The sequence below is a fragment of the Poecilia reticulata genome, chromosome 7 (genome assembly GCF_904066995.2).
Source record: "Poecilia reticulata chromosome 7, P_reticulata-male-v2, whole genome shotgun sequence".
NCBI classification, from domain to species: Eukaryota; Metazoa; Chordata; class Actinopteri; order Cyprinodontiformes; family Poeciliidae; genus Poecilia; species Poecilia reticulata.
In genome coordinates, this window is record NC_088836.1 from 4764865 (window position 1) to 4789193 (window position 24329).

Below are 24329 nucleotides of genomic sequence, written 5' to 3' on the forward strand. Positions count from 1 at the left end.
AAAATGACCTCCAGCAGGCCACAAATGTGCATGTGTCTGCACAAACGGTTAAAAACCAACTCCACGAGGATGGTATGAGGGCCCGACGTCCACAGATGGGGGTTGTGCTCACAGACCAACACCGTGCAGGACGCTTGGCATTTGCCAGAGAACACCAGGATTGGCAAATTCGCCACTGGCGCCTTGTGCTCTTCACAGATGAAAGCAGGTTCACACTGAGCACATGTGACAGACGTGACAGAGTCTGGAGACGCCGTGGAGAGCGGTCTGCCTGCAACATCCTTCAGCATGACCGGTTTGGCAGTGGGTCAGTAATGGTGTGGGGTGGCATTTCTTTGGAGGGCCACACAGCCCTCCATGTGCTCACCAAAGGTAGCCTGACTGCCATTAGGTACCGAGATGAGATCCTCAGACCCCTTGTGAGACCATATGCTGGTGCGGTTGGCCCTGGGTTCCTCCTAATGCAGGACAATGCTAGACCTCATGTGGCTGGAGTGTGTCAACAGTTCCTGCAAGATGAAGGCATTGAAGCTATGGACTGGCCCGCCTGTTCCCCAGACCTGAATCCGATTGAGCACATCTGGGACATCATGTCTCGCTCCATCCACCAACGTCACGTTGCACCACAGACTGTCCAGGAGTTGGCGCCACCTCATCAGGAGCATGCCCAGGCATTGTAGGGAGGTCATACAGGCACGTGGAGGCCACACACAATACTGAGCCTCATTTTGACTTGTTTTAAGGACATTGCATTAAAGTTGGATCAGCCTGTAGTGTGTTTTTTCACTTTCATTTTGTGCGTGGCTCCAAATCCAGGCCTCCATTGGTTAATAAATTTGATTTCCATTGATGATTTTTGTGTGATTTTGTTGTCAGTACATTCAACTTTGTACAAAACAAAGTATTCAATGAGAATATTTCATTTATTCAGATCTAGGATGTGTTATTTGAGTGTTCCCTTTATTTTTTTGAGCAGTGTATATAAGACATTCTCTTTCACTTAAATGTAAGCGAAAGAGAATGTCATTTATATATATAAAAATGTAAGCGAAAGAGACTGTCATTTCCTCACCCAGGGCTCCATCATTAATAACGGCTGACATGCTGCTGATGAGTTTAGCACAGGTATCACTGATCTGTGGGCGGATCACACTCCTTGCTCCCTCGTGGCACCGGTACCGCTCAAAGGTCTGCTTCCTGACGTTTGAGGCAAGATCCCCAGTGTTGAACATCTCCATGGAGGAGTGACGCGGCATCAGCACAATCTGGAGTGGAGACAACCATTACAGTCAGAGGATATCACCAGACACTAGAACTGCAGATCCAAAGACGCAATTTAATCTCACAGAGTCTATGAGGATGACAGCGTAGTCTGCTCCATTGAGGATGCTGTTAGCATCTTGATAACGTGTGAACTCCAAGCGGAGGGAGTATGTCACACCTCTCTCCAAACACACTGGCTGAGGAAGAACCACAAACCTTGGGAAAACAGAGGTAGCACTCAGTTCCCATCAACACTGAAAGAGAAGCTCACAAGTGTTGGTGCTTGGATGAGAATATACAAGTGTGTAAAGAAATCTGTGTGTGTCCATGTGGGAGATTGCTTGTTTGCATGAGTCGCACACCTGGCTCCGGCTGGCAGAGGGACGGTGAGTCTGTCGTCATCTGGGATGGTGTTCCCACAAGGGCTGCTGGTGGGAATGGAACTTGGACGGATCACGGTTATCTGCACCTCCTCCCAGTCCCGGGGCATCTAGAGTTCAGAGGGTATAAATTCCTTGAAATGGTTCCCAGGCAAATAAACTAAAAAAAACAACCCAACTAAGACCAATGTACAGCAGGGAAAACAAGTGTCAAACACACCAATGTGTTTCTTATTAAAAATATTTATAACAAACCAATTAAAAGGAAATTCACAACAGATGTCAGTAGCAACCCAAGTAGTCCACGCATACAAAGAAATCAAAACTAAAGAAGCCAAAAAAAAGGTTATTTGTTAGGGCAATGAAACAGGGAATCATTTTTGAACACATGAAGACAAGAAGGCAGCATAAAGGGTTGGGTTAGGGATACATCGATAAATCCCATGGTTTTGGAAGATTGACAATGTGAAACTGATCTTATCCACCGAACCAATCTACCTTAAAATCAGTCATCGGCCCATTTTGCTCCATTTGACAGAAAGCTGACTGACAAGTTATGTCTGCTGTTAATAACAGTCAGAAATGTCCATGTTTAAAAGTTATTTTAATTTGATACAGCATTATAGTCAGGCTAGATTCCATTCAACTTCTCATTCATAGCTGAGGAGTACACAACCAAAAAAGACCTCAGATTAACATAAGTCATAATACACACCTGGGATTCGTAGCGGATGACTAAATCGTATTCCATAGAGTAAGGTATGTTATTTATCAGAAACTCCAAAGTGCCGCCTTGAGGGACCTGAGCGAAGCCGATATCTGTCCACTGAGCGGGTCGACCGGGCTGATGTTCCCTGGTCTCTAAGGTGCAACCCTGAAACCATGCACCCGGAAACAAACAGATCAAATATATCAAAGTTGAAAAGGTTTCTGTTGAAAATGCAGTAAAACTTACCTGCCCCATTTGAGCAAATTCAGCTTCATAAACGAAGTGATCCAGAGCCATAAAAAAATATCCAGACTCCACCTGCGTGCAATCACGTCCCATTATGTGACTGCGGCAGCGACACTGACCACTATCCATGGAGCATCTAAAAAGAGTGCATACACAGTGGTATTTAGGACTAATGTTGCCCTACAAATCCTTACAGAGCTAACACTAACGTCTTAAGGAGGTTTGGAATTAATGGATGAACATGCTGCTAAATATAATGTACAGTCATATTAAAAAAAAATAGAATATCCATTCCAATGAAACTGGTTCATCAAATAAAAAGTATTTTTTTAAATGGAAAAATGTTAGATATTAAACATACTTTTTATTAAGTTTGTTTTTCTGTATTAGAAATAGTTTTCTTAATGGTGTGGAGTAATATTCTAATTTTAAATGTCCTGTTTTTATTAGCTGAAAGTTGAAGATCCTCATAAATAACAGAAATAACGTCTTTCAAACATCCATCTCTGTCTGTAATTAATCTATATAATGTGTTTCACTTTGAGATAAAGTTCAATCAATGAACTTTTCAAAAATATTGTAGTTTATTGCATGGGTCTATAGCTCATCTCTTATTGTTTAGCGGGAAACTCTAAGAGCATGTAATCTTGCCATAATTGCTTCTAATAGATGGGCAGATGACAAAAAGAAAAAGAGCTGAACAGAAACTGTTGGAGCTGTGGGAAGTTTTGGCTGTGCTGTGAAATGTACAGATCAAAGTGATCAAGAATTCTTCACTGAGAACTCTTATTGTTATTTGTGCCAATAGCTGTGGCTAAACCCTTTACACAGCAATTCTAATTGATATGTAATGTAGTGAAGAAATTACCTAATGAGAAACACATTGTGGAGCTCGAACTCTAATAAGGTCTGAGTTTACAGGCCATTAACTCTTGATTATAGTTGAAGTGTTTAAAGAGGATATTTAGACCTACCTTTAGCAAAACTCTATAAAAAACAAAAGGTGTACAAAGAGAAAAATATTAAGCTCACCAAGTCATATAACTTACATGAAATAACATCAGGAGTGTGGGTGCAAAATCATTTAAACCATATACACGATTCCTAATCCATCCATCCATTGTCTTACACCCTTGTCCCTCAGTGGGGTCAGGAGGGTTGCTGTTGCCTATCTCCAGCTAGCGTACCGGGCGAGAGGCGGGGTCACCCTGGACAGGTCGCCAGTCTGTCGCAGGGCAACACAGAGACACACAGGACAAGCAACCATGCACACACACACTCACACCTAGGGGCAATTTGGAGAGGCCAATTAACCTGACAGTCATGTTTTTGGACTGTGGGAGGAAACCGGAGTACCCGGAGAAAACCCACGCATGCACAGGGAGAACATGCAAACTCCATGCAGAAAGACTGGGGCCGGTAATCGAACCCAGAACCTTCCTGCTGCAAGGCAACAGCTCTACCAACTGTGCCACTGTGCAGCCCACGATTCCTAATTTTAACAGATATTTTATACAACTCGTTGAAATGGGACGGTTACAAGTTAACATACATTATATATAAACTATGGTGACATCAGATAGGCATCAAGATTTACATATTGTGTTTGGCAGCAATAAATACTACAGTTCAAATATATCATGAAAGATTTGTGATGTTTGCAGTTTTTCCATGAAGCTTTCTTCGCTGTTGTTAACCAGGCACATGTGTGACGTGACCTGGTGGCCAGGTTGGCCAGGCAAACCTCTTTTACGACAGAGCAAAAAGGGGCAGCGACTGATTTTCAGACCTTTGTGGAGGTAGATGAGATTGGTGAATAAGATCGGTTTCACATTCAAGTATTGACTGATTGCCGATCTCCTAAAATTTGGGAAACTGGGGCATATTTATTTTTTGCCCCATGCCGCAGAATAATTCCAGTAAATGTAAACACAATTCAATTTATAGAGATAAATCAAGTTTAATTATTGTATGTTGGAAATACAACACATATATGGAAAATGTTCAGAACCTGAATGGAATCGTCAAAGAATAAATCGATTTCTGATTGAATTTACGGCGCCACTCACTGGTTGTCGAGCGCCCCTCCAATATCACATTCACAACCTCTGCATCCGTTCAGGTCGTGGCTCAGCCCCCAGTGTTCGGACTAGAGTTATATGATGATAGAGAGAAGGCAATGATTGACAGACACAAAAAGAAGAAAGAGTTGAACAGCTGCAACACTTTTCCTGCAGTGAGACTTTAAGGCAGATAGAGCAACAACAGTTTACCAGGATATAGCTACATATAGTAGACTTCATAGAAAGTCTACTTCTCTTTCTGAGAACATTATTAAAGTTTATCTGCTTTCTTAGAAAACAAGAACAGTTCACAGTATGTAAACAGTCACCAGATTTTTATTGTACTTTGCCAAATGATGCGAGTTCTACACAAGATGATGAAATAATCACATGCTCAGTTCAGATCTGTAAGAAAAGACCATAAATCAGGCTTATCAACCGGATCCACACACCCGGAACACATCAAGGTTTGACCATTTTAAGACCACTGTAACTCACACCAGCCGGACAAACCTTAAATCCCTCGGCTAAATTTAGAGCCATGACCCAGGCAGGAGCTCAGATTCCTGCCCATGCTATTCCTGGCTGAGTAGGTTCAGGACAAGGGGTTGAATTATAACAGAAGGCTCGTCACTGTTTAACAGCTTGGGTTGCTAGGCACACAAAAATGTCTACATGATTGTTACCGTGCCTTGAAAACATATTCACAACCCTTAAAACTTTTCACATTTTGTCCTTTTAAAAAGCATAAATGTCAACATATTTTTCTGGAGTTTTATGAAGTGGAAAGAAAAAGTTCACAGTTTGTAAAATTTTGTCTACAAAATAGAGTAGAGTGAGAGACGCAGTGAAACAGCGGCTCTGGAGAGAGATTTGGAAACAGGAAGAGAACCGATTGTATTGACGTTTTGGATTTTACTAGAAACGTTTTTGGCGAGATTTTTGGACTAGCAGCATGTTTGTTAGAGTTTGTGAGTGACCTTAAAGGGTTAAAATGATGACTATATCAAACATGGCTTAAAACCTTTGATTCTTTGAAATTGATTTCAGTCGCATTAAGAAACTCCTGCTCTTTCTGATGTTCCACCTTCAGGAAATCACCAAAAGAATGTTTTTACGTAAACTAATTTACAACGTTGTTAGGAGTGCTGAACTGATAAATGGTTTGAGAAGCTCAGCTGGACACTGCGGGTTCAAGAAGGCACTTTGGGTAAAAAGGTGATGCTTTGGGATAAACGTACTGCTGAATGGTAATAAAAGCATCCCAGCAGCATGACAACCAGAGCACCTTTTTTCACACTGCAGATTGTGGTTTGAAGATGACAAAATGCACATGGTCAAGGGACACGAATTATTATTTTTGAGAAGTTTTATTGGCTCTAGTGGCCTTTATTTGTCAGTGAATTGACAGGAAAGTGGGTAATGAGAGAAAGGGGAAGACATGCTGCAAAGGTCACCAGGCTGTTAATTTAACCTGCGACAGCCACATCGAGGTCTAAGGCCTCCATATGTGGGTTGTGCTTAACCCCTGCGCCACCTCAGCACCGCATGAATTATTGGTTTAAAGGCACTGTAAATGAGCCACTGCTAAAAAGCTTCATTTGGTGCATTTACTTTAATACTATACACTTCATTCAGCATCAATCAAACTCAGCTGAATGTGGTTCTGTAGTTTACAACTTTTCAGTCTACCTAACTTTAAAAAAGTATTAATAATAAAGGTAACAGAGAAATTATTTTTCAAAGATAAATAGACCTACACATAAACAAACAGAAGCATTTATCAAAAGATACATAACTTATTTTATTGATGACTAATGAAATTAAATACTAAAAAATCCAAGGCCTGAAATAATGTTTTGTGTTATCTTACTAGACACTGGTCACAGAAGCGTCCGATGACAAGTCGCTTGCAGATGCAGTCTCCACTGAATGGGTCACACATGGAGCTGCCCAACACGGTTCCTCTGGAGTCGCATCGACAGGCTTGAGGATGAAGAAAAAAATGTTACAGAGGAGAAAAAGTCACAGATACATAACTAGTTAAGATATTTTTTACATTCCTTACAAACATAGTCTGTATATTTGGTAACACTTTATTTGAAGGAGGGTGAATAAGACTGACATGACACTTTCATAAACACCTGTGATGAACATGAATAAGCCTTCATGAATATTTATAACTGTTGTCATAAAGCGTCATTCGGTAAATTATGACACTTTTAATACAAAGTTGACATTATTCAAAATGTCTTTGTTATGACAACTTGACATTAACCAAGAAATCATTACTGATATAAATTTTTTCTAAAAGTATTACTGATTACACTTTAAAAATTAGGTAACTTTATGTTATTAAAGCTAAAGTTTAAACAGTAATGATTTCTTGGTTAATGTCAAGTTATCATAACAAAGACATTTTGAATAATGTCAACTTTGTATTAAGTGTCATAATTTACCGAATGACGCCTTATGACAACAGTCATAAATATTCATGAAGGCTTATTCATGTTCATGACATGTGTTATGTCATGTTTATGACAGTGTCATGACAGTCTTATTCACCCCCCTTCAAATAAAGTGTTACCATATATTTTACCTTCACAGACATTACAATCAAAAAGCAAAAATTTCTCCAAGACAATCAAATAAGAAAACTAAAACTGCACTCACGTTGGCATCCCACAGGGTTGTTGGCGCTCAGGCCAAAGAAGCCGGTCTTGCACTTGTCGCAGCGTGGCCCTACTACGTTAGGCTTACAACGGCACTGGCCTCCCACCATGCCGAGCGACGGGTCAGTGTGGCTGTCACACAGTCCTCCATTCTCTGAGCCATCTGGGTCACAATCACAAGCTGGAAGGGCAAATGTGTCCTGGTTATTATTATTATTTGTCAGTCAAAACTACAGCTTGAGAAAATCTAAAGATCTATTCTATTTCTTATGTGCACTTAGTGCGATTTCCACTGGTGGTAGTATTATGGAGTTCCTCTGATATGTTAGTTCTGGTTTGTTCTTTCTGTAGCGTATTGTTCATAAGAGGAATGTTTAAGACATTTTGTTGCTGGCAAAGATGTCGTTTGGCTCAATACTTCTCTTTTTGCAGTTGGGGATGGTTGTTTCTAGCAATTTCTAGGACGCTTCATAGCACATCTGGTATTACACACATCATAACCAAATGTTGGCGATTGGGTAAAATTGGATCCAATCATTTCAAACTTCAACAGACGACATGAATGTTATTCATATCCAACAATATCTTTTTATAGACCCGTTACAAATTTATTTATTTACCATCCACACACTCACCTATGCAAACACGGGGGTCTCTTATGTGCCTTGTGGGATCTTTGTAGAAGAACGGTTTGCAGATCTCACAATTTCGGCCCATTGTGTTGTGCTGGCAGTCATCACACACCCCTCCACTCGTGTTTCCAGTGGCCAAATAGACCGCCATGTCAAAGTGACACTTATCTGAATGGTCGCTGCAGTCACACTCTGAATTTGAAGACATATTTACTCAGACAAAAACAAGCCACAGCTCAAGAAATGTTCCCAAGATTTTACTATGGCAGACACTATCATTTATATCTAGAGTGAAGACTAACTCTTGCAAGCGTGTGTGTTGCGGCCCTCAGCTGGTCTCCAAGGCTGGTCATTGTAGAAATCACCGCATTGCTCACAGTTCAAACCTTTTGTGTTATGGTTACACACACATCTGCCATGAACCTTGAAAGAGTTGAGACGGACCCGAGTAAAAGAAAATTCAATCAATATGGATGGGGGGAAAAAAGGAGTTGTAAAATGCTTGAAATGCTTTAGATGTAAATCCTCAGCACTTACCATTCCTTCTATGTCGTCCCTGATGCCTTCAATGGGTGCACACTCAGAGGCGTGGCCATAGCAAAAGCAGTTTCCACGTACAACAAGTTCGTATATGGCGTAGTAGTATTTCTCTTTAATTTCAGCTCTGTTGTCCACCAGGGTGTCTCCAAGTGTGTGAAGTTTGGTGAAGTTCAGTCTTAAGTTAGTGATCTTCAGTTGGTCTGAATGAAATAATGGATTTAGAGTCAGAAACATGATCATGAGACAACATTAAGATTAGAGTCGCACCAAGACTCCTAGTGCCATGCCATACTGTTCCATTGCAGAGCCATTTCTGGACAGATGGAAACCTTTACAGAGACAGCAATGGAATTCTGTGTTTAGCTCACTTATGCAACTATCTGCTCTTTGTCCTTTTGGAGAGGGTAAGTCAGAAATATCAAGGTTATCATATTTATGCTCTTTCAATCTTTGAGGGAAAGGAGTGAGACATTTTGCTGCAACAGTACAGCTGTCCTGTCCAAAAACCCACCATCCTTCTGATCTCCTTTGAAATATGTTATTTCTGGTCCCACTCTCTTTCCCAAGAATATACTGTCCCATAGTAAGACCAAAAGATAAATGTATGTTTGATGCCTGATTACAGTTTGCAATAAAGAAAAGATGACAGATTTTTGGATTCATATTGGGTTGACAAACAGGGGAACCTTGCAAGCCAAACGACTGCAAGCCAAAAGCTTGCAGTCGCAGAAATGGGGTCTCTTAAATTATATGTGGCTTAAGGCAACAAAGTCAATGTTTTGAAGTGACCATCACAAGGTACTGATCCCAGGCTCACAGAAAACTTTCAGGGCTTATAAACTTTGTAGTTATATTTAGGGCCCTTTCAGATAAAAAACTAGCAGGTTAGGCTTTTTAAAGATTGGCCTGAAAACTGCAATCAGCGCACCCCTTATAAAATGTAGTTAGTTTTTAATGCACTTCTAAACTACTGAGTTTCCAAGCCTTAAGAATGTGACTAAAAGATTGTTCTCAGATGACTCTCAATGTTCAGGACAAAAGACTCTGACCCTCATGTGTGTCTTGGATGAAACAAAAAGCTTTGGTCATCTCCTTTTTGACAGTTCTTCTATTTCAATAATAATAAAACTTCAGTCAATAAGTTAATATAATCATCAAACAAACTTGACCAATTTCAAAACAAACAGGAATCCTGTCCAAAAAGGCATTAACAGTACACTAACTAATTGTACCACATGCCCATAAATATGGATTCATTTGAGGTGAGGGGGTTAGATGACTTCCTGCGTGCCACTTCCAATGAATTATTTCACAACAGAGGATGACAGGCTTGGCTGCTGTGCTGGAAACAAAGCAGGGGTTTCTGGGAACAGCTCTTAAGTCCTGCCAGTTTAAACATGAGGGTTGTGTGGGAGAGAAACAGCTGCTTTTCCCATCGCACCATGTCTTCGACTCAGCAGGAACATGTTTCACAGCCCAGAGAGACTGGCTGTCTGTCTGTAATATGTCACAGCCGGATGACAGCAGCTATATGTGTTGGCTGGAGTTTGACTTACGGTGACAAATGGAAACACAGAAAGGAAAAGGCAAAACTCCTCAGGTGGGTTTCCTCTGTGGTTTTCCTCCATTCTGACACAACTTCAACGGGGTCAATAAAGCTAACTTTTATTAAAAATAATTTTTACATATATATATTGACACCATCACTATGTCATGACAGGCTGTATGAGACAGATAATTGGTGACAAAAATAAAATAAAAAAGTGAGCTCCTCTGCCATCTCTCTGTGTGAACTAGAAACAACCAATCAGAGCCAGGAGGAGAGTCTTAATGCAGTCAATCAAGCAAATTTGTGAGCCACTTTCTGCCCTTGCTATCCTCCTCTTCTTCCTGGTTCTGATTGGTTGTTTCTGGTTGGGAGTGGTACATTTCTTCAGACTGCAATAGCAGCTCAGGAACAATAATCTTTTCACAGATTATTTGTCACATTATGAGGACATGACGATAGTTTAACAAATATGTAAAAACATTTTTTTTTACAAAAGTTAATTATTGCAGTTTTAAGTCAACAACATATTTTATTCCTCTAAATGTTTAACAACCCCAGACATTGGTAGTCTACAATGGTGTTAAATGGCTTGAAATGTTTTATTTAAAGTAACTTATTTAATTTTAATATACATCACATACATTCTCAAACACAGCTGTTTTACTTTATCCCAATATGAGCAGGAAGTAGGACCTACCCTGAATGTTGGGGCTGTATGGATCCTCAATCTTGATAGCTGGATCCAACACTCTGTAGATGACCTAGGTCAGGAAAACACACATTATCCCCTCACATATGACTGTTAGAGCTAATTTGGGCACCATGAGCCCAAATATTCACAGATCCAGAAAGGCTTAAATGGTACATTTGATCTGAGCACAAGAGATGGTGGTTATGCTTTGATATGCTTAGGGCTCATTTAAAAACGGAACTTTTTTTTTAATGTCTTCTCCACACAAACTGTTTTTAATGTGGCATGCTGCGCTCTCCCAAACTTAATGGCCCAAATAAGTAAGGAAAATAAAATGTACAACTTTTTAAAAACTGCAGTTATTTGGACCCTACTTTCTAAGTATCAATTCAACCTTAAACAGAAGAACATGAGGCTTTGTGCTGAGGTAAGCAAAGAGACAGAGGACATAGAAGTAACTCCCTAATTTGTTATCAAGACGATAAGTGTTTCCTTCAAGTTATGTTTTAAGAATGCGGTAAAGTAATTGATAAACAATTGTATGGAGGACCAAAACTGAAAAATAAAAACAGAAATTTATAAATGACATGGCATACACTTAAAATGCACCAATTAATTGAGAAAGGAGAACTTTAACCCATTATCATTTAATTGACTTTCAAAATATTTTTTTGAAGTTCATTTCCAATTAATTATACATTTAGGGACATAAATCGGACAGAATCAGCATTCAGCTTCTATATACCACAATTCTGGAACAAACTTCCAGAAGACTGCATAAGGGCTGAAACACAGTAGAAAACCCCACATGTTTAGAGTTGCTTTTGATTCATTATTAGAACATTGATCAACATGCTTGATGTACATTTGCTTGATAATCTTGATGATGGTATTTAACAAAATGTAATGTTTATTGCTTGTTCATAACTGGTGGCTACTATGTTATGTTTTTATGGTGTAAAGCACTTTGCCTGCAAGAGCCTTGTTGCTGAAATATGCTTTGCAAATAGAAAAAATACAATACAATAAAATAATATAAATTAAAGTTTTTAAAATGCTGTTTCCATGTTTTTCCTTTTACTTATTGATGCATTTATGTCTTAATTTCAACAAGTTAAGCATCTGCCCATTTTATTAGCCTTTTCCAACTGCAGAAGCAGACCAAAGCTAATTGCTTAATAACCATAGCAACCAAAAAATAATTGTAAATTTGCTTGATTTAAACTCAAAAGCCAAATGAAATTAATAGAAAGCTCTCCAGATGTTCAAAATACTAAATTGTGGTTGGGATTTTTTTTCCCCCACCAATAAAGATCCAAATCCAAAATGGTTGCCGCGATCATAAACATCCACATGTCTAACCTTCTCATTCACAGCAATCAAATGGATAAAATGCCCTACAATTTGCTGTTATCAACCAATGACCACAACATGTGGTCTACAGCTACATCTGGAATATAATGGTAATATTCATTCATTGAATGTAGCTTTTTACATTCCTAGGACAACCCACTAGAGGCCGTGCAGGGCTTCAACATGTAAATATGTTTTTATAAGCACCAGTGGGCCTTACCTCGCCCTCTGTCGACGGCTCCAGGTCAGAGTAACGTGACTCACAGATCACATCGTTGATATTTTGCAGAAGACCCGTAGAGACTCCAGGGAAGGAAACAGCACAGTCATGAGCAAAGTAGCGATAGATCTGCCAGGTTCGACCAAAATCTGCTGATCGCTCAATAAGCATGGCAGCAGGGCGAAAAGTCTGCAAGAAAAAAAATGAAATGCTTTTTTTTTTTGTATTCTGGCACTAACTCTAATTTGTTTCAGGTAAGTGAGTGAAGTACCTTGATCTTACCTTAAATGTCATAATCAGATGAGTAAAATGAAACTCTGCCTCAAGATCCAACTCAATAAAAACATTTGACTTTCCTGAGAGAAAGAAAACATTAGTAAGTCAGGTATAGTCAAAACATTTCTTCCATTCAAGTGGTTAGAATTAAAAATTATAATGGAAATCACACTGCTTTACATCTGCATCAGACGTTTCTCACTGATGCAGTGAAAAACTGCATCAGATTAGTGATTAAAACTATTATGATTAGTTTTCATCACTAATCATAATAGCTACAAATTGTATAACAATATGACAGAGACTGAAAAAAGACTGGTTAGCCATTCATATCCAGTCATCGTGTACATTAATGTTGGGCTTCTAATAGTTTTTTTTTAAGGTGGTATATGTTCATGCAGCAAATAACTTTAAAAAAATTCTAAAGGGGCATTATTGTGTGAATTTGACTTTTTGATTACAGTTTGATTACAGTTATAATGTATTTATTCTAATCAAAAACATACCTGGAGGGTTGCTTTGATTTTATCATGCATATTTCATAAATCCTTTCATCTGCATGGCAACCATGCAGCTGTGCAAAACACCTGGGTGGATCTAGCACCACCTTCAATGTGAGGTGAAAGCTTCTGAGCTTTCACCTCACAGAGCAGCCCTCCACTTGACTCCCCCACTCAACTCCTCAAGACTAGCCAGCAGCAATTAGTAAACACCTGGTGGAACCACCCATCAGCTGAGCTTCTTATTACAGGAGCTTCTGTGAAATGCTGGTAAAAACATTGCTAAAGGATTAATAGAGGCACCATGTTGTACCTGAAGGTGCTAAACCACAAAGTCAAATTTCTTTTAAGTCATATTTGATATGTACTGAATTTTTATCGCTGAAGTTAATTAACACAGTTACTTGATTGTGCTATAGAATGGCACTGTGTGCCTGGTGAACACATAATATTGTCCCCTTAAAAGCAGGATTCCAGGGCATTATTTCAATTTATTAGTAAAACAAGTTTGCACAAAGCTTGGTATTTGATCACTTCGTATCATAAATAGGAGAGCAAGTTTCCCATCAGTGACCTTGTTTTTAGGAACAAACCCACATTTTTAACACAGTCACTCCAGAAACTTTGTATGTGTTTGCTTTATAGGATAATTTTTATGTTTCATTTATGTTTTTTGATTTTTTTTTTTACTTCACGTCTTAGGGGAAATCAAACCTCCCATCTAATCCCAATTATTTAAACCATGGGTTGCTACTGATGCCAACATCATGTAACAAAAACAAGAATAGAAGCAGAAAGCAACCAAATGAGACTGAAAGGAGCACAGGAAGTACAACCTATTTATACTCCTGCTTTTCCATGACAGCTGTGTGCACACAGAGATTTGATTGTGACTTTATAGTGAAGCACAAAGAACTGCTAAACCATGCAAGAAACAAGGCTTAAAATCTGAACTGTTAGAATCTGAACTTTTTACCATTTTGTTTCTTTTCTGTTTGAGATCAGCAAAACCTTTCATTATTTTGTAATATGGTAGTTAAATATACTTGCTGTCGGTCAAGCATAGAAACATGCATTTTGTATGGAGGCATGACATATTGGAAGCAGTATCTGCTCTGCCATTAATCTATTTGGTTGGGTGGATGGATTTTTTAAAAACTATTAAAAAGAAAACAGTATTTTCTACAAAATCTAAAGAAATGTCTGGTTCATTGAGGGTGTGTGAGAGAGGAAGATGGTCAGAAGATTACAGGAAGAATACAGGGAGTGCAGCAAAGCTGTTCCATTTTATTATTTCAAACTTTAAACTTGCTTGATGAATTTGATCAACTCAGCAAGCTTTTTTAAACTTAAAGATGTGCATTCTGAAGAAAATACACATAGAAGTTGCTATGTTAGGAATAGACTAGCTAAGAAAATCGGAATATGGGTTCCAATAAGGTTGTTTGTCAAATTAAAAGTTCCTTTTGAAAAAAAAAACAAAAATTTTAAGCAGGTATTCACAAGTTTCTGTATTTTGTATTAAAATACTTTTTTGATAGTCTGATGTAAAATTCAAATCTAAACATGGTGTTTTTATTTGGCGAAAGCATAAAATCAGCATAATTAACAGAAATAAAGGCTCCAATATGTCAGTCTGTGTGTAATTAAAAAATATATAGTGTTCCACTTGTGTAGTGAGTTACTGGACAAGATTAACTTTTCTATATTCTAATTTACTGAAATGCCCCTTTAAAATATCAGCTTTATAATTTAATTATAGTGGTTTTATAAAAGACATTTTAAAAGGGATTACTCTTAAACCGTTGAAGTGATTTTGGATTATTGATTTGGGCCAGAAAAGGAAAAACATTTTTTGAATACTGTTCTGATATCTTCTAATATTATCGCTTTTAAAATAATCAGAATCAGCACAAATCTGTTTCAGCAGATCAAAAAAAAAATGGAGATTGGACACAAGTTGTGTGCATTTAGTCATAAAAAAATTTGCAATTTTTTTTCTAATATGACTCTCTTCACTGTCTAAACAGTATCTAACTGGTTATTAATTATTCCCTCTAGATTAACTTTTATCTTTCTATTGGTTTTAATCTTCTTTCCTCCTTCCCTTCCTCTGATGAGATGCCACGGCTGGACCTGCTCTGTTATTAAGCTGAGCTTGAAGCTCCAGGGAGGATGTTGGCCACGGTGTCTTTATGTGAAACATTTATAGTTCTCTACAGCTACAAGTTGCTTCAGATTTGTAGTTGTAAAATACAGCTTGTCATCTTTCCCTCGATCCCTTTTCATTTTTATCCATTCTTAGATTTAACTTCTAGTACCCAAAAGTAGCCACAAAATCAATTTCATTTACCACTCCCTCTGTAATTTATGCGGTTTAGTTAAAACACAAAACACAAGCATCCATTAACCGTTCTCTGACTGCCACCAGGACTTTTTCCGATGTGGTTTGAAGGTGGTGATAACATTCTCTATCCGGTGATTAATGGTGTTGTAGACTGGGTCGTATGGTCGTCTGGAGTCACACTCAAAACATTTCTTCTCATCCTGTGGCAGGACAGGACAGCATCAAATATAGTGACAAGAGGAGAGGGAATTCAGGGATCAAATAAAAACAAACAAAAGTAAAAAGATCCTATAGGGAATGTCATAAACCCTCACCTGCAGGTGACTGACGATGCAATACCGCTCCTTCTTTCTCATGCCACAAGTGGACGAGGCCTTCAAGTTTTTTTCCCTTCCAACCAACAAGTCCCCAGTTGCTGGATAACAGCTGCCATGGGCACAGCCGTGGGCTTGGTCTGGTTCCTGGCCAACTGTGGCAGCCAGGCCTGGAGGGATAGAAACCAGCCATGGATCAAAAAGAAAAATGTAGGAAACAGTACTGGCATCATTTGAAAACAGAGCTTTATGACATTCATAAGCTGGCAAATAATTAGTCTTCTCCTTTCCGCTCCAATGAGGACCAAAAAAGTGAACTTTGGTCTGCCTACAAACTTAGGTCTTGGTTTGGTTGATGTGAATTCCAATGCATTTCAAATGCATACTGTATGCTGGGTTTCTACCTGAGTATTATAAGCCTGGCGGGTCATCAGGCTTTACTTGCACCTCAACCAGGGAAAGCATTTTTTGTTTATTTATTATAGGTTGCTTTTATACAGAAAAGTCGGGTTAAAGAATCTCTTTGGTGAAATGGTTGGAAGTACAATGGCAGCGTAGAATGGTCAGTATGTGAACAAAGGATAAAAAAAAAAATATTAACTTAAACCATGGTAGGCCACTGGTTGACTGGTTGGGGCACAATGTCCAAACTCCCCTACCATGGGGCTTAGCAAGGTTTTGAACAGGGTTTTTTAACGATTTGGTTTGTTTGACACAGTGCAGTGTGAAAGCAAACCGCACCAGCTGAAAATGTAACAAATGTTGCAATTCTGGTCCCCAATTGAAATCTACTGGGCTATCAAGTGGGAAAACACCTGGTAGTCCTGATAGAATACCTAAAGACTCTGGTAAGTCCATAATTAATCAGTTGACACAGACATAGGTGTCAACTGTGTGTGTAGTGTGTTGTTGCTTTTAAGACTCTGAACGTGAAAAAGTCCTTAAACACTAAAGGCACATAGTCACAAATAGGAATGTGCAATATGGCATAATTAGTAATGATATACATTACAATAAGTATAAAAATTACAATATAAAAGGAAAAAAATCACATTAATTGAGTGGAATGTATGTATTATAAGTTAAAACTTGTTTTTGTGGATGTTATTTATATGGAATGTTTGTAACTTTAGTTTTATTTTGCTGCAATGATAGGCAGCAGCATAATTTCAATAATGACTTCCTGGATAAATCAAAGTTAAATAAATAAATGAAAAATATATCTATATAGAAACACAATAAATTTAATGTAATGGATGTCTGTGTTGACTCCTGCTGTTTCTCCTAAGTGTTGTGACTGGAACTAGTAGTCAGCTGCATTGCTATGCATTGCTGGGATTCACGCATGTTTTGTTTTTGCTTGCATTTCCTCTTTTCCACATACTTTGCAAATTAAATTTTTTTTGTTCCTGGATTTACTGTTTAACCCTCCTGCAGTCATAAGAAACAGGGTAACCTACCCACAAGTTTTTACTCTGTGTATAGTCCTGCGGTTGCACTGTGCGCTTTTACGAGTTTGGTTATTTTTATTTGTGTGTGTGTGTGTGCGTGCGTGCGTGCGCGTGTGTGTGTGTGTGTGTGTGTGTGTGTGTGTGTGGTTTCGGAAAGACCGTCACCCTGTCCCACAGCGAGTTCTCACTCTCTGACCATGACAGTTGCCTTGCTCCTCCTGAACATTGTGCTAAGATGGCAGGAGTTAAGAAACAGGGTTCACTGGACTCAGCTTTATATGGACATAAAATAAGAAATAAGAAAACATGTCAGGGGTTCAACTGACATTTTTATGTTGTTGCTTTTTCCTTATTGTCCACCCAAGTTCTGCTACTTAATGAAGCAAGCCAGAATACCTAAGTCAAAACCCGCCGGTGTCTGCACTTTGACAACTACTGTCTAATAAATGTGAGACAACATCCACTACTAGAGGGATTATCTGGGGTTATCAAACTCAGCTCACAGATGTGACAACAAAGCCCAGTTACCAGCTAAATCCAGAAATATACCAAAGTAGATCAGAGTGAGGTAATCTAAGTCCACTAAATTTGGCCATGATACATCATACTGTAACAGAAACACCAGGAACGATATCAGTGTTGAACCAAAGTGATGGGAGTCCCACTGGAGCCATGGTGTGACTACATAGTCGGGCTATGTGTGGGAGTTAAAATAAACCTAATAAGTTTTCATGACAACCAGCAGCAGCTGTCACACATTCAGATATATATCCAACTGATATATATTCATTGTATATATATTAAGGTAGATAAATATTAAGATACACAACGGATATAAATCTGAATGTATCCTCCTATAGGTCAGAGAGAGAGAGTTAATTAGCATGAAGAGTGTACAATATTCCTGATGTCGATCTACAGTCTTTCCAGAGCAGGTGTCTCTTATCTTAACTCAGCCCTGGCAAAAGTAAAATGTAGGCTGCTGCTATGCAAACAATTTGACTCTGAAACATATTTGACAATCTTAGTACATTAAGATTTCCTCTGAAAGTGCCTGCAAGGTTTGAGAAGAAATACTTCAAAGCACACTTCTACTTTGTTTTCACCAAAGTGGCAACATTTCTAGCCACAAAAAAGGGGATAGAAAACAATAAGGAGGAAATGTTTTTGCAAAACCCATTTAAAAACTACAGTTACAAAAGTATTCACACCTTTCAACATTTTTAACATTTTGTTATTTCAAAATTTTGGAAAAACTCGTTTTTTGATACAATGTTTTGCTGCTAGGATGAGGTGGTTTCTTGTCTGTATCAATTTATTTTTTCTCACTAAACTGCAATGTAAGCACTTTTTTCACATCACGAGTCACATAATCAACAACCGGATAATGCCATTGGTGCAGACCACGAAAAAGAAAACTAGTAGTTGGAAGATGACTGCATGGAATGTTTTTTAATAACTTATCGTGTTAACAAACTTATTCACTTGTGATTTTAATTTTGTTTCTTATTTAATGGAAACTCCATAATTGCAAAATAGTGTTTTTTTCAACACTAGTGGAAAATAGACAAAGTTTTGCATACATTTGTAATGGAAACGCAGCCCGTGTCTGTATGTTCTCTGTGATTACAATGCAGCAGAACATAGACTTCCACAGCTTGAGAGTGCAAAGCGGCCAGCTGCAGATATGAAGCCTGCTGAGAACAGTGCAGAGGAGGATTTCACATCCACTCACACAAACACCCTTCAACAATCTCGACACACACTTTGCAACAAGCAAAGTCTCAGATTGGTGCCAGGCAGATGAAGGTAGCTCACACCGCTGCCCACCTGTGCATCTATGCAAACACACGTGCTCCACTTCTGCTCAAAGGCACGCTCATTCCTAATTACAGCGTACCCGCTTATGCTCCCTCATCTTACTCAATGCAAACATCAGGCTTCTGCTTGCTGACTCCACAAAAGACACCTATTAGTGGTTATGTACAAGACAACAACCAAAGCTGCCAACATTTTTTATTATTATAAGCGAAGGCTACAGAAAACCAAATGGTCCATGTAAAATAGATTGTTCCTCCTGTCTTTTATCTGTCAGTGTGTGAGAGAAAGAGTGGGAATCACCAGTAGAACAGGGCAGACGCCTGAGAGAGAACAGAGCTTCCCCTCCAGACAAAGGGCTGATCCATCCAGACACAACATCAAATCTGTCCTGGATACTGTTGGCCGGCACTCAAAGGTTTAGGCCTGTGTGCGTGTGTGTGTGGGGGGGTGTGCGTGTGTGTGCGTGCGTGCGTGCGTGTGTGTGTGCGTGTGTGTGTGCGTGTGTGTGTGTGAGGACAGAAGCAGATATTTGATGTTTGTATAATGACTTTGTTTTTTGTTGTGTTCTTATATGAGCGACTTTTTCTTTTTGTCTTCAGATTTCTAAACACAACATGAGCCATTACTTGAACTGCACCTTGAAGAAAATGTATGCAGAAAATGTATTTTCTTCAACTGCGTCACTATAATAATAAAGCAAGATATTTTAAGCCAAGTTGGATTATAACAATTAAATTCATAAAGCAGGGACAAATGGATGAAACCAAAGGTTTACATAAACTGACGCGTGACTTTTCTATTTATTCTAAGAGACTTGCTTGATTTCATCCACCTTGAAAAAAACAACAACAAAAAAACAGTTATATCTAAAAAGTAACCTACATATTTCTATATGGGTATGGTAGTGATGCGTACACATAAATTAATTTAATTGTGTGGAGTATCTAAGAACAGCCACACAGAACCGCTTTGGATTTGCTAATGGAAAATGAATCTGGTCGGACCGGGACAGTACCGATTAGATGTGGTCTAGTGGAAAAGCACCTTTAGAGTCTGGAAGTAATAAGATGGGCTGCATGAGGGAGCGTCTCAACTCCGGTGCTCACTTGTGGAATCAACTAGAGAATGCTGTTGATTCCAAAACAACCACATTAGCTCACTTGAAACAAATGCTTGTTGAGAAATGAGATGTCATTCCACAGCAGTGTGTGACCAAGCAGACCAGGCCATACTGAGGTTGTGGAAGTTTCCCCCCAAGCAGTAATAATGTCTCTGTTAAATGAAACATTTTGGGGGGGCAAAATGAATGTATGTAGCTGGACATAGACAACAGCATCGGTAGCCTACAGGCTACTTGTTAAGCTTAAGGTGATGTATTGATATTAGCTAGTCATCTTTTAACTAGCATTACCTGCATCCAACAGCTTTACTTAACAATCTGTTAGTTTGGGGGAAAAACTGTGAAAAGTTCTTTGCGTTTTGCTGGTTTGCTGCCATAATTCTAACACACACCTGCGTAGCTCTGCACAGCAGCAGCATGTCTCCTTCACTGCCTCACGCCAGCGCGAATGTCGTAGCGCTCATGCTGCGTTTAAAGGCGGCTCAGAAAAAAAGGTTACGACATGTTGACAACAGATTAAACAGTTTTAACTGCTGATAAAAGTGAAAGAGGACACAAATATGGGAAGTGTAGAAGCCCCTACTGTGTCAAATTGACATAGGAATAACAGAGTTGTCCATTCTAAGGTAAAAACCGAATGCATCCAGCGTTCATGTTTTGTTTTGTTTTTTCATCCAGACAGCTTCCTGCGCCCCCCCTGCAATGGCACGGCGCCCCCCTTAGGGGGCGCGCCTCACAGTTTGGGAACTTCTGCATTAGTGACTGGGTAAAATCTGAATCTTCAACAGAGTCCACGCATCCAGCAACCAATCGTTTCTCACTAGCTGAGGGTCCAGACTCTCTGCATGAAGCAAAGTGTAAAACAAAGGACTGGTTTTCTCCAGGTTATGTCTTGGCACTTGCAATCAGGGCAATCCCACTTCCTTGAGATTCTGTGGAAATTCCTGTGATGTAAAGCATTGGTAACAGCAATATTTTTTCTTGGGAGGTAGTTGGCAAAAGAATGATTTCAAGTTTCACTCTTTTTTATAGCAACCATTTTTAATCATAACTCTAAAGGAATGACGGTAATATCAGCTGCATTGTCCTTGTTCAGATTTAAGTTCAGATGACGTTGCCACCCGAACTTCAATCTAATGCTGCCTGCAACAGGTTTTCCAGTTTCTATTCAGAGAAAATTCTAAAGATCAGAGGACTAATCTGCACATCTACTCCAAAGACGGTGCCAATGCTGTGCCCAAACAAAACAAATGCAGGAAAAATGACCCAATTTCAACTACTTAATTATAAAACCCTAGAAGAAATTATACGTCAATTAAGCTCCGGTTCCTGCTGTCTGGATGTCCCACCCACACATTTCTCTAAGAAAGTTTTGCCTGTCGTTGCTACTGATCTGATCCAAATAGTAAACTCATCGCTTTCTTCAGGTGTTTTCCCCCAGGCTTTGAAAACAGCAGTTATCAAACCACTGATAAAAAAGAACAATCTAGACAAATCCCTACTGCAGAATTACAGGCCGATCTCCAAACTCCCATTCATCAGCAAAATTATTGAAAAAGCTGTTTTTAAACAATTAAATAACTTCCTAACAATAATGAATCGCTTTGACTCCTTCCAGTCTGGTTTTTGTGCTCACCACAGCATGGAGACGGCCCTTGTAAAAGTGTTCAATGATATCCATATAAATACGGACTGCGGGAGAACCACAGTGCTGGTTCTGTTGGACCTCAGTGCAGCTTTCGACACTGTTGACCATGACATTTTACTGAATCGACTGGAGAGTTGGGTCGGACTCTCCGGTCCAGTGCTCAACTGGTTTGAATCTTACATAAAGAACAGGGATTTATTTGTTTCAAACTTCTCATCAGAGAAGTCAAAGATCACATGCGGGGTACCCCAATGTTCAATCCTAGGACCACTTCTTTTTAATATTTATATGCTCCCACTGGCTCAGGTTATAACAGGAAATAGGATTAGCTACCACAATTATGCGGATGATACACAACTCTACATCACGATGTCACCAGGTGACTCTGAACCCTGGTGACATCACCCTGGTGACATCCAATCACTGAATAGATGCTTTGAACAGATAAATGTGTGGATGTGCCAAAACTTTCTCCAGCTGAATCGAAACAAAACTTAAGTTATTATCTTTGGACCTAAAGAGGAGCGAACAAGAATCAGTGCACAGCTTCAGTTATTACAACTGAAAACTAGCGATCAGGTCTGAAACTACTGGGAGTAGTGATGGACTCTGACCTGAACCTTCAGATCTACATTAAGACAGTCACAAAGTCGGCCTTCTATCACCTGAAGAACATCTCCGGGATTAGAGGATTTATGTCTCAGTGAGATCTAGAGAAACTCATCCACGCGTTTATTTTTAGTCACATTGATTACTGCAACAGCGTCTTCACAGGTCTGACTAACAAATCAATCAAACAGCCGCAGCTGATCCAGAACGCTGTTGGTTCTCACTAAAACAAGGAAGATAGAGTACATAACGCCAGTTTTAAAGTCCCTACACTGGCTCCCTGTAGCTCAAAGAATAGACTTGAAAATACTGTTGTTAGTTTATAAATCACTGAACGGTTTAGCACCACAATACATTAAAGATCTGTTATTGCTGTACCAACCGACTAGACCCCTCAGATCTTCTGGTTCTGGTTCTGGTTCTGCTCTGCATCCCCAGAACCAGAACCAAACGAGGAGAAGCAGCATTCAGTTTCTACGCACCACAAATTTGGAACAAACTTCCAGAAAACTGTAAAACAGCTGAAACACTGGGTGCCTTTAAATCTCAACTTAAAACCCACCTGTTTAGAGTTGCTTATGGCTAAATTAGGTTTAGAGTGTGGGTTTTGATGTTTTTGATGTTTTTAATGTTTTTATCTTTACTTTTCATCTAGTTATTAACTTCTTTTTATTCTTCTTTCACACTGTCTATGCAAAGCCCCCCCGGATAACGTCCCAGTTAAACAAATCTATATCTAGGGGTGTGAGAATCCTTGTTAAATGGCGTTTTAACTAAAACTCTGAGGTGTGAGAATCCTTATTAAATGGCGTTTTAACGAAAACTCAAATGTGTGAGGGGTTTAACGGAAGTCCTACAAGGGGTGTGGGTTTTAATGTTTATATCTTTATCCTTTTTTTTTCTTTAAAAAAGTGAAATTATTCACTGTCAAATGCTGTTTTTATTTTAATTATGTAAAGCACTTTGAAATGCCTTGCTGCTGAAATGTGCTATACAAATAAAATTTGATTGATTGATTGATTGATTGCTTCCCATGAGCTAATAAAAGATTCACTAATATTGCAGGCCACTTTGTGGTACCATTAAAACAATGCAAATCTTTGTTTAATTTCAGTTTCAGAACTAACTGCATTTCCCTAAAAGGACAGATTCACACATCACCATATAACAACTGAAGCAGCAAAGTTTGAGGAAAAAAAACAAACAAACATGATTTTTGTCAGTCTCAAATTGTAGCGTCAATGTAATTTCTCTGTTCCATTTTGAATAAAACAAATAAATGTTGTAGCTCTGGAGCAGAAGGGAGCGAGATGCAACATCCATGTGCCAGATTCCTGTGAGACAGGCTGGCGGGGCCAAGTTTGCTTTCACGTTTACCAGATAAGGCATCACAGGAAGCAAAGACTGACAGACCAACAATAAGACAAGCATTAACAACTAAACACACAAACACAAAAGGTGGGACACAAAGAAGAAGAATATGGGGCAAACATGGACATTGTCAGAAGAGTGTTTAGTTCCAGTTTCATTTTAAGAAATGCAGTGAGTTGACCACCTGACTTAGGGAGCTAAAATATTATCAGAAATTGCATTCATGCTCCTGTTTTAAGACCCCAACAGAAAAATGTCAATAACATTTTTTTTACCTACTCCCAGCTAATTAGTTTACCTTCTCCCTCTCATAGTCTCTGGTCTCTCTTTGCTCTGCACTTAGCTGATGCATGGCTGACTCCCACACCCCAAAAGCCAGCTGTTCTCCTCCCTATTCACCTTTTTATTACTCTCAGCCCTCAACTCCCGTCTTTCTTTTCTTCTAATAACCACTGAATCTCCACAGGCAGACCAGGCTCCCTACTCTGCCCTTGTGTTCACCTTCCTGACTACTGCCATCCTCCCTAAATCAGACGCTAAAGCCCTTTTGATAA

The 24329-nt window shown here is 39.1% G+C and overlaps 1 protein-coding gene across 3 annotated transcripts in view; it reads right to left on the reverse strand.

Annotated features, from left to right (window-relative positions):
* The window catches only part of lamb2 (laminin, beta 2 (laminin S)), a 48594-nt gene that overhangs the window by 15844 nt on the left and 8421 nt on the right, over positions 1–24329 (reverse strand). For all 3 annotated transcript variants that reach the window (XM_008412796.3, XM_008412798.3, XM_008412797.3), the window contains exons 3-18: positions 15756–15925; positions 15506–15641; positions 12601–12674; positions 12319–12507; positions 10752–10815; positions 8503–8705; positions 8268–8388; positions 7969–8157; positions 7335–7514; positions 6535–6647; positions 4668–4747; positions 2599–2734; positions 2359–2517; positions 1626–1753; positions 1347–1479; positions 1073–1265 (exon numbers count right to left, since the gene is read on the reverse strand). In XM_008412796.3, coding sequence (XP_008411018.2) covers positions 1073–1265; positions 1347–1479; positions 1626–1753; positions 2359–2517; positions 2599–2734; positions 4668–4747; positions 6535–6647; positions 7335–7514; positions 7969–8157; positions 8268–8388; positions 8503–8705; positions 10752–10815; positions 12319–12507; positions 12601–12674; positions 15506–15641; positions 15756–15925 — 2268 coding nt within the window. The remainder of the gene's footprint in view (positions 1–1072; positions 1266–1346; positions 1480–1625; positions 1754–2358; positions 2518–2598; positions 2735–4667; positions 4748–6534; positions 6648–7334; positions 7515–7968; positions 8158–8267; positions 8389–8502; positions 8706–10751; positions 10816–12318; positions 12508–12600; positions 12675–15505; positions 15642–15755; positions 15926–24329) is intronic.